At 39.5% G+C, this 13753-nt stretch overlaps 2 protein-coding genes across 3 annotated transcripts; both read left to right on the plus strand.

The window, feature by feature from the left end:
* Positions 1 to 150: 150 nt before the first annotated feature.
* On the plus strand, positions 151 to 7117 carry LOC135945226 (5-phosphohydroxy-L-lysine phospho-lyase-like). The gene is made up of 11 exons (XM_065492778.1): positions 151 to 378; positions 2571 to 2689; positions 3082 to 3316; positions 3931 to 4024; positions 4747 to 4955; positions 5013 to 5140; positions 5188 to 5285; positions 6035 to 6279; positions 6400 to 6547; positions 6603 to 6710; positions 6770 to 7117. The coding sequence occupies exons 1-11, from the start codon at positions 314 to 316 to the stop codon at positions 6791 to 6793; spliced, it is 1473 nt and encodes a 490-aa protein (XP_065348850.1). The 5' UTR covers positions 151 to 313; the 3' UTR covers positions 6794 to 7117.
* Positions 7118 to 8062: 945 nt separating this feature from the next.
* On the plus strand, positions 8063 to 13727 carry LOC135947475 (zinc finger protein OZF-like). Of its 2 annotated transcripts, none has more exons than XM_065496368.1 (7): positions 8063 to 8237; positions 8304 to 8448; positions 9440 to 9759; positions 9805 to 9972; positions 10928 to 11312; positions 12770 to 13108; positions 13253 to 13727. In XM_065496368.1, coding segments are annotated over exons 1-6 (1293 nt in total). In that variant the 5' UTR covers positions 8063 to 8235; the 3' UTR covers positions 13043 to 13108; positions 13253 to 13727. The 2 variants fall into 2 exon arrangements, with proteins under 2 accessions (XP_065352440.1, XP_065352441.1); XM_065496369.1 differs by having other exon boundaries at positions 9820 to 9972.
* Positions 13728 to 13753: the final 26 nt, after the last annotated feature.

Below are 13753 nucleotides of genomic sequence, written 5' to 3' on the forward strand. Positions count from 1 at the left end.
AGAACCCTGCTCCTTGCTGATTATATTAAAGAATTTCCCTCCTGTTCTATTTCCTATTTTCATCTCCTTTCTGTAACCTCAATTCTTGCTTTCTTGCTTGGCCTGGATGTCATCTATCTCTCTCCGTTTCTCCTCTCCCCTCTCTAACTCTTGATCCGCACAGTGGGGAAGGTGCCAAAAAGCATGGCTTAAAAATCAGCAAGCAAAATCGGTCTGCCGAGCATTCGCTCTGCTAGTCTGCGACAAACTGGCGTGACAGTCCGAAAGGTCACATCGGGACAATCGGGACGAGCACGCAGGAACTCGACCAACCATGCAGGAACACGGGGAGACGCTCACCAAGTCGGAAACCATCAACCTCAGGCAAAAATACGTCGGGCAAGTATCCAGCCAGCTCTCTCTCCGTCTCCATCTGCAGCCTCTCTCACTGCGGATCAATCAATTTCACGCTCCTCTATAAGATGCTATTTAATTATTTTGTTTTCTAGATAGTTGGATACAAGGTTTAATTTATTGTTGATGAATTTAAATTTTTTAAATAGTTTTTCAGTAAAATAGAGGGTAATTTGGTTCCAAAATTTCAAAATTTTGGGAATTAGAGGGATATAATTTGTTTTAAAAATTTTGCCCAGCTGTTAAGTTTCGGCTTGGGCGGGCAGAACGTGTAAAATCGCCTTTGAGCTATGGCCGGAGACCTCTACATGACCCCGCGCACCCTTATCTGCAGCTCTGCGCACCCCCGAGTGTTAAGCCACTGATTAATTTTTTTTTTGTAACTCATTTAAAACGAGTTCAATGTCACTCGTTCAGTTCGTGATTTTGATAATTTTTCCAATGTTTGGTTTCAATACATATTTGCCCGAGCAATCACGTGTCGCAATATTGACACTATCCACGGACGAGCCTCCTGATCGCTATGCAAACGTGTTTGTGCTTTGGGTTGACCGCCGCCAAATAAATAAACATCAAACAATTTGCGTATCCAAAAGATAAGATGTGTGTGTGTTTGTCCTATATTGATTGATTCGGGGGCATTGTTTGGAAACTTGATTTACGTCAGCGCCGGAGAACTCTTCTGTTCACTTTTTTTTATAATTTATGTGCATGAGAATGAGAAATGCTGAATTCTGCCTCCGGTGCTTTTTGCTATTATCACACTTCGGCTGTTGTCAACTGCCGCTCCCTTCGCGATGGGCCAAATTTTGCCGCACTCAGCAACGGATAGCACGGTTTTCCTCTCCCCAATGACCTTTTAGACCCTGGAGGTCTATTTAAAAAAAATTACTATAATGACAGAATTTTCTAACAAATTAGATCAAAAAGACCGCATTGCCAGAAAAAACTTGACTTTTTTATTTTTCATTTTGAACCCTTCAGTTTCTAATTTTATCATTCGTCTCGGTAACACCAAGAAGCCCAGTATTTTGCCTTACTTAACCGAGGTCATTTATTTATTTATTTATTTAAAGACTGCTTTTTTTGCTTTTTCTGCAATGCCAAGAAGTGGTGCAAAGAAGCAGTCTCGTTCGTTGGATTATTCCCGAGAGGTCTGAAGAGTTGCGCAAGTCGAATTTCAAGTCCGCTCTTTCTTGGCTGCGGCACTAATTTTTTTAAAAAAAGATTCAAACCTAGCTTTTAAATATCAATGTCAAGGTTAACGTTAAAAAATTTCTTTGACAGTTGTCGCAGTGGCATGTTTTTACAAAAATTAATTACGAAAGTGTAATGGATTGTTTTGCATTCTTTTTTAAATAGTGCAAAACAAAGCTTTTTTGTGCAATGGTTTTGACTTGGAAAAGTGTGAACGATCTTTAAATCGAAAAAATAATAATACAGAGTGCACAGAGTTGATAACGCTCCACTTGAAATTATCTCGCATCTCTAAAACAATAAAAATTATTTTTAGCAATTAATTAGTGGCTGAGGAACCGTCTGGATTCATTTCCAGTCTAATGTGCGCGTTTATCGAATTTAACTGGATGAGCCAGTGGAAAAATCCGCGATCGGAAGCAGATGATTGCGATCGCGGCATTTTAAACAATAACACTCTACGACATAAATAAAGGAAATGTTGCTATCCGCTTTTTGATAACATAATTATGTATAGAAGATAAATTCAGGGAATTTGTAACTTTCCAAAGTCACCTGTCAAGTTTAATCGGGGATCATCCTGACTTTTGAGGAGGGATAGTGAAGAAACTTTAGAAAAGCTTTCCTTTGGAAAATTTTATTCGATCTTGACGACCGACGAAAACACGAGTGTTGTGTTTGAGTAAATAAAACAAGAGTTGTGCGCACCGAGTGGGCAAAGTTCAAATGAGTGAAGATTGGAGCAGGCTGATAAAAACCTTTGACAGGGTTTATGGTATACACATTTCGCAAAGACTTGTTTTTTAATCATTCATACCCAACGGAGAGTTCAAATCTGCTGTGTCATTGTCTCTTAGTTAAAATTAGCTATCACGCCTAATTTGAATAATTCTAAATCGAGGGCACATAGCTTTCTCTAAGTGCCAGAGGTTACAACGCGCAATTAACTGGTCGTTTTTTTCCCTCTAATTTGATTGCAGACCGTCATGCACGCTTTTCTACAAGACGGACCCGCTGAAGATTGTGAGAGCCGAAGGCCAATACATGTATGACGAAAAAGGCAACCGATTCCTGGACTGCATCAATAATGTGGCACACGGTAACCAGCCAGCCACTCCGTTCATTCGCCTTATCAAATGATGTCACATGGATTAAAATATAAATTTACTCTGTGACAAAATGAAAAGGGGGATTAATTTTTAATAAAGTTGATGAGAAAAATTGTATATTAAATTAGACCTCCTATGTTTTGGGTATTTTAAATCTAGCAATTTTTTCGAGTGGATAAACTTTGAAATCAATTTAAAAATTAAATTTTTGATTAATCGTGATGATTTTTTGTGCGTAGAATCCTCTTGACGAGGCGAATTTGAAAAATACGCGTAAAAGATTTGAATTTAATGGCTTTCGGTGACGCAGAACCTTCGGCTAATTTAATTCCTTCCTTGATGCGCAATTCTCTAATTCGAATTTTTCAATTGTCCGGTCCAGTTGGGCACTGCCATCCAGAAGTGGTGAAGGCCGGATGCGACCAGATGGCCACACTCAATACGAACAACCGCTTCCTGCACGACAATTTGGTTGTTTGCGCTCGAAAGCTGACCAGCCTGATGCCCGAGCCGCTCTCTGTGTGTTTCTTCGTCAACTCAGGCTCCGAGGCGAACGATCTCGCACTCCGGCTCGCACGCACTTACACCAAAAATAACGACATTGTCATCATTGACCAGTGAGTATCCGTAAATTTTCCAAATGTTTGTTTACTGAAAATCTCAAATTTTTTATGACTGCATTGCACAAGAAATCGATTAAATTTACCTCTTGCTAAGTCCTGAAAAAATCCTGCATAATACAGCTTAGAATTGATTCACAGTTTTATTGGCTTTTAAATAAATTAAATCATATATGTAGCCAGCTGTTTAAACAAGTGGCTTATCTTTCCTCTAACTGCACGAGTCCAATAAACCCTACTCGGATCATATGGTACGAAAGTGCCAGACACGTGAGCACTCTGCTGCCTATATTTTTTTTTTATTACACGCGTTCGTTCAAACATATTAAAAATATATATATGGAAAGGAAAAAATTCCATTGCGTAAACTTTTCAGCTTCCGCGTCATGCTGCGTTTCAAAATCAGCGGGATTCGAATTGAAAACAGAGGGGCGATTGCACTGCTTGGGGAATCGATAAAATGAATAATAAACTCTGATTCTCAGCGAAAATAGTTTTATCGCGTTTAATTGGCGTCACGGGATCAAGTCTAGTTGACTTGTTGGTCGTGATTGATGGCTCGGCCAGCTGTTTGATTGACTATTTTATTTGTTTTCTCTTCAAATTCGCAGCGCCTACCATGGACATCTTTCGACCTTGATTGATATATCTCCGTACAAGTTCAATCTGCCCGGCGGCAGCGGAAAACAAGATTGGGTGCACGTGGTAAATATGCCTTTTTATTTTATTTTTCCACTGCTTCATTTTTACCGATTACTAGCGCGAGTATTACAAATATTAAAAAAGAAATATTATTTATGTTGGATCACAAGGAAATTTTAGGGGGATTTTAATTGAATTGCTGATTCTGTAATTTTAATAATTCATTGAGGCCCAAAAATTACATGATTTCTCTGGCTTACTCTAGTAAATAAAATTTCAACTGTCCAAAGTCAAATTTACGTTGCAACAAATTTATGATCAGTGTTTTTCTCTTTTTCGAGATAATCAAAGCCAAAGTTGACTTGTTTTTCACCCAGAAAATCGAGATCTTTGGAAATATATTTTATTTTTCGTCAAGATTTTCAACAGCTTTGACCCACATTGGATTGAAAATAATTTTTTTATAATTTTATGAGGTCATGGTCGGGGTGTGTGCCTCACCCTCTGCTCTTGGAGGTGGAATATTTGATTTAAATTCAGTTGGTCATATCTAAACGTTCTTAATGTCGCTTCGTAACATAACAAATAAAATCTTGCTCTGAAAATTAATTTAAATTCAATTCCCATGCTAAATTATGAATATAATTTATTAACAAAAAGGTTTTTGTATTCCAGTCAAATAAATTAACTTTTAAGAAATCGGGGAAGATGTAAAAATTGCACAGTTTAAAAAATTAATTATTTACAGCCTTGGTGTTCAGTTGGTTAACTCTGATACTTTTCAGGCTCCGATTCCAGACAGCTACCGCGGCCAGTACACGAAGGAAAAGTACCCTGGCGATGACCTGGGCACCCTGTACGCTGAGGAGGTCAGGGCGTTGTGCAAGGAGGCGAAAAACAACGGCCGTTCGATCGCTGGCTTCATCGCTGAGAGCATGCTCAGCTGCGGTGGTCAGGTCATTCCGCCGTCCAACTACTTCAAAAATGTCTACAAGTAAAGCAAATCAACCACAAAATTGATCCATCCTCTTAAAGGGAATATTTTCTGCAGGATCATCAGGGAGGCGGGTGGCGTGTGCATCGCGGACGAGGTGCAAACGGGCTTCGGGCGCGTTGGCAAGTCGTGGTGGGCGTTCGAGCTGCAGGGCGATGACCTGATCCCTGACATCGTGACAGTTGGTAAGATGCTTTTGATGTACTCTTCAAAGCTCATCACACGTTGCCAGGCAAACCAATGGGGAACGGACATCCGGTCGCAGCCGTGATCACAACCAGGGAGATTGCACAAAGTTTTAAAAACACTGGAGTTGAATACTTCAACACAGTATGTTTATTGTCTGCCAAATGATCAAACTCACTGAGCGAAAGATTTTTTACTAAATGCAGTGTTTCTCCTGTGGTGAATGATTCTAACTGGGAAGCATGAACTTGCTTTTAATTTATTTTGAAAGAAAAAGTTAAAAAGTGAGCCAGACTGAATGAGCGAGTTGCAAATTAAGATCCCATTATATGCCTTATCGATTTTCTATCCATTTTAGGGCATTCCGTAGTTTTGGTTTATTTTAATTGTATTTCACAAACCCAGAAAGTTTTCTGACTGAATTTATAAGTATGCTATGTTTTCGTTTGTGGTGAATTTATTGGATTCTAGGACCATTGGTTTGAAATCTTTTTAATTTAACGGCTTACGAGTTGTGGAGTTCCGGAAGTTCCATAATTTAACCTGCTTTAAATTTTTAAGTATAAAGCCATCTTTTTATTATTTTTTAAATATTTCTTTTAAAAATATCGCTGTAAGCTCAAAATGGCTTGAAATATAATTGCTTAAAATTTTCTTCGCTGAATATCATTTCATTTAGATGTTTTTTTCATATGGTCCAAACTTAAAAAACTATTTTAAATCAACACTTTTAAAATAAAATATATATATTATTTTTTCTTAACCTTCACAATCTTTAAAAATGAGTTTGACTTCACCGAAAGTGTTTCACTTCTAATTCCGAAAATTCACCACAAACTTAAATAAATTTCCATTTTGTGAGAAACAGATTTTACCGACCTTTCCTTTTGCAGTATGGTGGCAATCCAGTATCTTGCGCCGTTGCCCTGGCAGTCATGAACGTGATTGAGAATCAAAATCTGAAGGAGAACGCCACACGGGTCGGCAACCACCTGATCAACTCGCTCAAAATCATGTGCAAGAAGCACACCGTTGTCGGCGACGTCAGAGGAGTTGGCCTCTTTGTCGGCATCGAACTCGTCAAAGACCAAATCACGAAGGAGCCTGCGACGGATGCGGCTGTCTACGTTGTTAAAAGGTTAATTTTTTTATAAATACAAAAACAGCAAAACACTAGTAAAAATTGAGGGATAAAATTATTCAATCCTGAATTCAATGGGTTTTTTTAAACTCAAAAAACGCTTTTTTATGTTTCAAGAATGCGAGAGAACTTCATTCTGCTCAGTTCTGACGGGCCGTATAACAATGTCTTGAAGTTGAAGCCGCCCATGGTGTTTTCCCTGGAAAATGCTGATCATTTCATCAAAATTCTTGATGAACTTTTACTCGAAGTGAAGGACGGAGTGGTAAACTTCCCTGAAATTGGCCTTGCTGGACAGTTTATATAATTAAAAACTTTAGGTTCCAACAAATGACGTGATTCACGCAAATAACGTGAAAGCAATGTCGAAGGATCTGCAAGACAGCTTCCTCAACGGTCCCACTGAGCGCAAGATCCGCATTGACGAAGTAATCCAAACCCACATGATTTAGTTTTGAATTAAAATTAATATCTTGATTGATTCCAGGCGGAGAGCATGACAGGAAATTAATATTAGTACAAGATTCTGGCTGTAGATTGCTGCATTCCCTCTATTGAAATATTCCAGGGTAATTTTAAGGCTTGCTATGTGAAATGACACTTTTTAATATTATATAACTCTGTCTTAGTATTGAATTTAAATTGTGCTGTTAAATCAAAAAACGAATTTTATCTCCTTATTAGGAAACTTTTTGTGATGATTTTTTACAAATTGATGCTGATTCAATTGAATGTATTTGTCTTTGTGCGCCGTCAAAAAATATTGCACAATATTGTTCTTGTCCAAACTTAAAATAAATCTTGTCTGGTCCGCGACCACTATATCTTAAAATAATTGCACGTGTTTTAAAAAATCTTGATTGTATGCAAGGCTCAAATGAGAAAATAGATTATTAAATTATACTGAACGAACTCAAAATAAAAAGTTCTGATAGGGTTGGTGGAAACATGACAGCAAAATTAATTCGTCCTGGTCCCGGCAAAAATGCGTAACTTTCAACAACCAAACGCGAATTTCCTTGTTGCAAGAAAAGGTCAACAATCAATTTGACAATGAAAATTTGGGTGTTCGTTGAACGTTGCGCAATTTTTTCCAGGACCAGGACGAATTAGTACATATTGCCCTAACAATAAGAAAAAAGGTCTTATGACGAACACGATTTGGCTGAATCAATAGTTCACGTCTTTTTCGCCAAGAATGCGCAAAGTAAAAGGATTTTTTGTACGTATTTAAATTGTAGTGAGTGGCCAAAAATTATATTAAAAGCGCTGGCGCCATCTGTTGGCGGTTACAAACACCAAGAAGAGCTATAGCTCGAAAACAAAAAAAATTTGATTTTTTTTATATTTAAATCAACGAGTAATTCTGAATGAGAGGTATTGTGGAAGAATTCTTTGATGAAATTGCTTCATGTGCGTTGGACCACATTTGACTGAAATGTTCCCATTTCCCCCTTTTCTCATTCGATAATGCCGCTCTTAAAGAGGGGCGTGGCAGGAGCTGGTTTTTTACGTCGATGTAAATAAACATCGTCATGACCCTTCTGCTTTCCAAATATTGTTTTCCCCATAATTCGATATGTGGCTTCAGAACTTCATAAAACGTTGAACCCCACTAATTCAGCTTAAAAGAATTTCAACTAAAAATAAAACCTTTTCCCATTTATTTCAATCTGCCGCTGACTCCCGTGGCCCCCTTTTTTTCCTCCACACTCAAGTATCGATACGGATGGCGGATCGATACTAGCATCCCATTCCCATTAGGGGAGCGACGGAGAGAAAGAGCTTGGAGCTTGAGTCTCGGCTGCATCCCATCGAGTGTCAGCATTGCCTAGCTCGTCATCCATTTGGCCTGAGATTGTTGTTGTTTTGTTCGAGCTCTGGGCAGCCACTCATCGGATCTGCTCTTGGCAGAACTCTTCCTCAAACAATCGGCATTAATGTTCGGCACTTATGTAAGTCGGGTTGGCATCGGCCTTGTTAGAATGATGATGCTAATCGTTTGAATGGGGCTGCCGCAGGTACTCTCACCTTTCCCATGGTAGCAACAGCAGCAACAACGTGCGGCCTGTTTACCGCAACGGGGACCCGCCGTGGGTGCTGAAGCCGCCCGCAAACGAGAATCCACTCATCAAAATCCCTCACCCGACTGAGATGAACCCGAAAGTGAGTGGCCCATGGCCCGAATCGGCCCGCCAGCTGCGTGGCCCATTTACTCCTCCTCCGTGGCAAAAGAGCACTTTCTAACGCCAGGGTTCGCCCTAAATAAAGGCCATTGCTGAAGAACTGTCCAAATTTTGCCAGATATTTCAACCCCTGATCTCTGGATGGTTCAATTTTGGCCAGATTTCATATTTTGATAGTACAAACTATGAAGCTTCTAAAGGGGCTAAAGAGAAAGCATTGCGTCTTTATGGGCCTGTTTTAATGTGATGGAATTAATTCTGCAAAACTTAAGAAAATCCTTGCTGTTATTGCATAAAATATTGAACTAATCAGCAAATGAAACAGACGTCGCTCATGTAGATGGCTTTTCATAATTAATTAATCGGTTTTAGTCAATTTCTTACTTAAACATTCAATGGTTTTCGATGCAAAATCGTGCTCTTGCTCTTTAAAGAGCACAACTTGGTATGTGTTTAGGATAAATTGAACAAATTTCTTACATTTCTTTACCGAAAAATGGAATTTCGCGACAAAAATTCTCCAAATTAACGTCCAGAAGATTTTTAAAGAGGGATTTATTGAATAATTCTCTGAGCCTTGAGGACATCTCAACTCACAGTCAATTATTGAGAGAAATTTTGTCTAATTTTGCTCTGGATTTTTTATCTTTGGGTTTATAATTGACTACTAAAATTAGGAATGTTTATTTATCAACCAGTTCAAAACCTGCTACAAAATCTTCTTTCATGTGTAAAAAAACAGTTTAAAAATCTATTGGAGCAAAACATTCCGCTAAAAATAAAAATCATGAGAACAATTCCCTAGATTTTTTACACTTTTTAGACATTCTGGCCGCTTAACACGATTTTGTGTCTTACACTTGCACGATTCGTCCCAAATTTGACATTTGATGGTTCCGTAAGCTCCGAAAAAATTATTCAACCGTCTAAATTTGACAGTCCTATTAATAATTTAATAAATCGCTTTCCAGGCAATACCGGTGTCTATTCCCGCGCCTGGCCTGTTGGCGTCGACGTCCGCGACGGCGGACATTGCGGCGGCGGCGAGCCAGCACTTCAGCTACAACTACAGCTTGATGAACCAGATGTACCCGACGGGCTACAAATGCGAGCTGGTGAACAAGAAGTCAAGCGGCAAAGGGGCACATTTGTGCAAGTGCGGCGCCGCGTTCAACAACAGCTCCGAGCTCAAGTCGCACCACAGCCAGGCGCACCACAAGGAGATCGAGGCGACGGCCGGCGCCGCCACCAGGAAGGGCTGCGACATCTGCGGCGCCGAGATCGTCAACAGGTAGATATGACAGAGAGGAAAACGGCTCATTAGGCTCATTAGGAGACTGTGCCATTGCAGGAATAAGAAGCGCTTCCAAAACAGGACCCGCTGCCAGAACTGCATCGACGACTGCCTCGCCTCCCAGGGCATGAAAGGCAGGTACCAGCGGAGGCCGCCCTGCCCCCAGAAGTGCAAAAACTGCAACGGGTCTGGAGTAATTTTCGAAGGAAGGTACGTCCGGCGTTTCGTTGTTACGAATAATTGGGCCTCTAGCTGCTTTTATTAATTGATAAAAATAAATAAATATATCAAGCAAAATCAACAAACTTCTTTAAAAAACTGCTTTCATAGGTTTTATGTTGATTTCATTTTCTTTTAAATCTGCAAAGCCCATCTAAAGTAATCCAAGGCACATGTGAACTTTAGTAAAAAATAAAACTGGTTTTTACTTACGTTTTTAGTAAAATCCACCCCAGTCAGAAAAATTCGGCCCTAAAGGTGACCAAAAACTAAAACAGTCCTTTTTGAAGGGACCGTTCGGTCTTTTCGCGGGTCCGGTAGTTTTTCATGATAAATTTTCAATTAAATTCAAAATAAAATACGACTGTTTTTTTTTTGCTAAAATTAACAACGCCAAATCTTGGGTTCTGAGCGTCAAAATTGGTAAAATTACACACCGTTTGACTCATCTTGATCTCTCCTAATGAACTGAAGGGTCAAAGGGGTGTCAATACCACCCCCTTTCAACCCATTGCTAACCAACCATGCTAATAAAATTATTTCAAACTGTTCCAAATACCATTAAAAACCACCCCTACCGGTTTTCAATATTTAAAGGGCGTTCTTTGAAAATTTGAAGGTGGAGGGTCTCTTTCATCATTCATTTCGGTAATAGGGAAGGTCAAGATGAGTCTATTAGTGTGCAGTTGAAAAGAAACGAGATTTTGTTGAAAAATTATCTTAAAGTAACCCGAAATGACCTCTGATCTTATCTTATGGCTTAAAATTTGGTGTTCATTCATATACTTTGCCTTGACGAGAAGAATCCTAATTCCTAATCACTTTTATTTTTTAAATTGTGCCACAAGGAGATGAGAAATCGCATAATTATTCAAAATGTCCCAAAACCATTCCTTGTCTCACAAAATTAAATTCCAAATTCTAATCTGTTCTGGTTTTGGTGTAGGGACGACAAGCCATTCCACTGCACGCTGTGCAACAACACTTTCTCGCGCTACTCGTCGCTGTGGAGCCACAAGCGGCTGCACTCAGGGGACAAGCCGTTCGCGTGCGACCAGTGCGACGCGTCGTTCGCCAAACAGGCCTACCTGAAGAACCACAAACGCGTGCACTCGGGCGAGAAGCCGTTCAAATGCTCGACCTGCGGCCAGGAGTTCAGCCAGGGGCCGCATCTCAAGAACCACGAGCGCATCCATACCGGCGAGAGACCTTATGTGTGTGAAATCTGCCAGAAGCGCTTCTCCAGGCACTCCACCCTCTGGAACCACAGACGCATCCACACTGGAGAAAAACCCTATCGTTGTGACATTTGTGGCTCCTCCTTTTCCCAGGTACTATCATTTGCTTGAGCACTGACCGAAATGAGTCGAATTGGCTTAAAATATGACATACTATTCAAGGGTTTGTCAAAAGGGTGGACATTGAAAAAAGAATATCGTGTTTTTTATATTTAAATTACAATTATTTAATTTTTTGGCTGTGATATCGAATTTTTATCACCAAAGTAATTTCTTAACCTTATATTTTAAATAAATTTTTACTTTCAACAATAATTTTAATTTGATTTCCACAGCAAATTAATACAAAAATTCCAAACAACTGGAATTTTCTTGCACTTTTTCTTAAATAATCGTACAGGCCAAACTATGATCCCTGTGGCAAAATTAAAAAAAAATTTCTTTCTTTACATCTGGTTTTAATAATGTAATCTAATTTTATAGCAAAGGTTTTCCCCCAGTATTTAAAACAGGAATATTTGAAGAATTTACTCGTTTATCTGGCCTCTCAACGGACTTTTCGATTTTTTGTATAAAAAATAGTCAATTTTTCTAAAGCTCAGCCAGCCACGCTGCGTCGCGCCAACGGGCAAATTTTGAGTCTCGTGGGCAGCCGCCAGCCACCGTAAAATGTCTTCTGGCCCTTCGGCGCTATCAAACTTCACGTTTAAAATAATTTTAGCCGCGCCTCCCGCCGGTGAAAATGGCCAGCCACTGGGCAAAAGATTTAGCTAGAAATTCACCCAGAACCGCTCAAAACATTTCATAAATTTAGCCAGATGGACTTATTGTTGAAAGCCATTACCACTCCGGTTATTTAAAATTTTCGGCCAATTACATTGCAATATCAGGTTCAGTACTGCTTTTGTGCATTTTTTATTTGATGACGTGCTTGAAACCATCTGTTGGTAGCTTATTTGAACTCAAGGGAATTTCCATAATAGGGAGATAAATTTTTATAAACATGTTTCTTTTTTAATTCGATTGAATTGAAGTTTCGCCACTTAGAAACACTACTCTTGTGTTAATAAAAATTGTTAAATTACTGTTCGAAGAAAAAAAAGATAAAATAAATTAAAACTAATCAAAACACATCGGATGCTTTACACATTTTCGGGGTTACATTTGCTTACTACCCGATATTTTTCACCACTGGTTTTTTCAACTCCATTTTTACCAATTTGTTGCGCAAGAAATTAAATTTTTTCCATTTTCCCCGTGTGAAAATGTAAAATTTGCGGTCGAAGTGGACAAAATTTCCTCTATTGGGCGATTTTTATTTTTTAAATTGCCATTTTGAAGCCTCAATATATATCTAGAAATTTCTCTCTGACACTTTTTCAAGTTAAGATCATGAGAAAATAATAAGTACATTTTTTTAAAATGCGGGTGTTTTGCAACCTTGCACCAAAATGAATAATATTAGTGTTCTCATTTTATTACCTCTTTAATTATTTACATCCCAAAAGGTTTACCAATTGGTTGTTAACCTTTGTTGTGTTCGATTTCAGGGGACGCATTTGAAAAACCACCGAAAAGTACACACAGGCGAACGGCCGTTTCGCTGCGACATCTGCGACGTGGGTTTCAGCGACCGTTTCACCCTGAAGCGGCACCGCAACGTGCACGGCGGCGCCAACGGCGGCGGCGGCAGCAGCAGCAACAGCAACCAGGGCCCCGAGGAGTCGACCGGGCCGAGTCTCGTCGATTTGTACAAGTGCGAGGTCGGCCAGGTGGCCTTTCCCGGCTGCCAACGCCCTCCGGAGGACGAGAAACCCTTATAGTGGCTGCTAGTCCTCGTCTAAGCTCAGTTCATTGCCTCTGACACTGTTGCACGCCTCCCACGGCCTGTGAGTAGCTCTTTTTATCTTAATTATTTGCTCTTCTATAATCCATTTATGTTAAATTGCTATTTTATTAAAAAAAATCCGATCAATAGGTTATTCTCTTGAAAGCACATTCCGACTCATTGACGCCAATTTGTTTGTCCTCAGATCCAAGCAAATCGGATGCCAACTCAGCGCCGCAGCCGTGATGCACACGATAAGTGAGTTTAACGCACCAATGGCGAATTGAACACTGGACACACAGAACCAATTATTTTCATGCGAACAGAGCCGTACGTTTTTGTGAATACAGACAAACATTTCTCGTGTACTTTAAAAAAGGAAAGAAAAACGCGGTGGCGCTTCCAGCAAGCTGCTTCGGATGTTAGTGCCGAGTGGAACTTCTTGCCTGACTCTTCTTTCCACATACTTCATCGGTTCGCTAGGTGGATAGTGACACAAATTTCTTATCGACCGGTGCACACACTTGCGCTTGGATTTGTATAATTCGTATTATAGTTTGCTGAATATTGATTGAAATGGAAAAATTTAAATTTGCAGATTATTATATCGAGTAAGAACCATGTGTTACCCAAATTTCGTGGAGTTTCAAACAATAAAGCATTCCTATATAAAAATCAAAGCTGTATTAGGTTTCATCAAAAACAC

The sequence above is a fragment of the Cloeon dipterum genome, chromosome X (genome assembly GCF_949628265.1).
Source record: "Cloeon dipterum chromosome X, ieCloDipt1.1, whole genome shotgun sequence".
NCBI classification, from domain to species: domain Eukaryota; kingdom Metazoa; phylum Arthropoda; class Insecta; order Ephemeroptera; family Baetidae; genus Cloeon; species Cloeon dipterum.

Bases quoted from the DNA above. Each gene is read 5' to 3' on its own strand.
- LOC135945226 (XM_065492778.1), top strand. From the start codon at position 314: ATGCAGGAACACGGGGAGACGCTCACCAAGTCGGAAACCATCAACCTC. The intron at 4,025-4,746 runs GTAAATATGCCT...GATACTTTTCAG, and splicing joins AACAAGATTGGGTGCACGTG to GCTCCGATTCCAGACAGCTA. The intron at 5,286-6,034 runs GTATGTTTATTG...TTCCTTTTGCAG, and splicing joins GAGTTGAATACTTCAACACA to TATGGTGGCAATCCAGTATC.
- LOC135947475 (XM_065496368.1), top strand. The intron at 8,449-9,439 runs GTGAGTGGCCCA...ATCGCTTTCCAG, and splicing joins CGACTGAGATGAACCCGAAA to GCAATACCGGTGTCTATTCC. The intron at 9,973-10,927 runs GTACGTCCGGCG...GTTTTGGTGTAG, and splicing joins GGAGTAATTTTCGAAGGAAG to GGACGACAAGCCATTCCACT.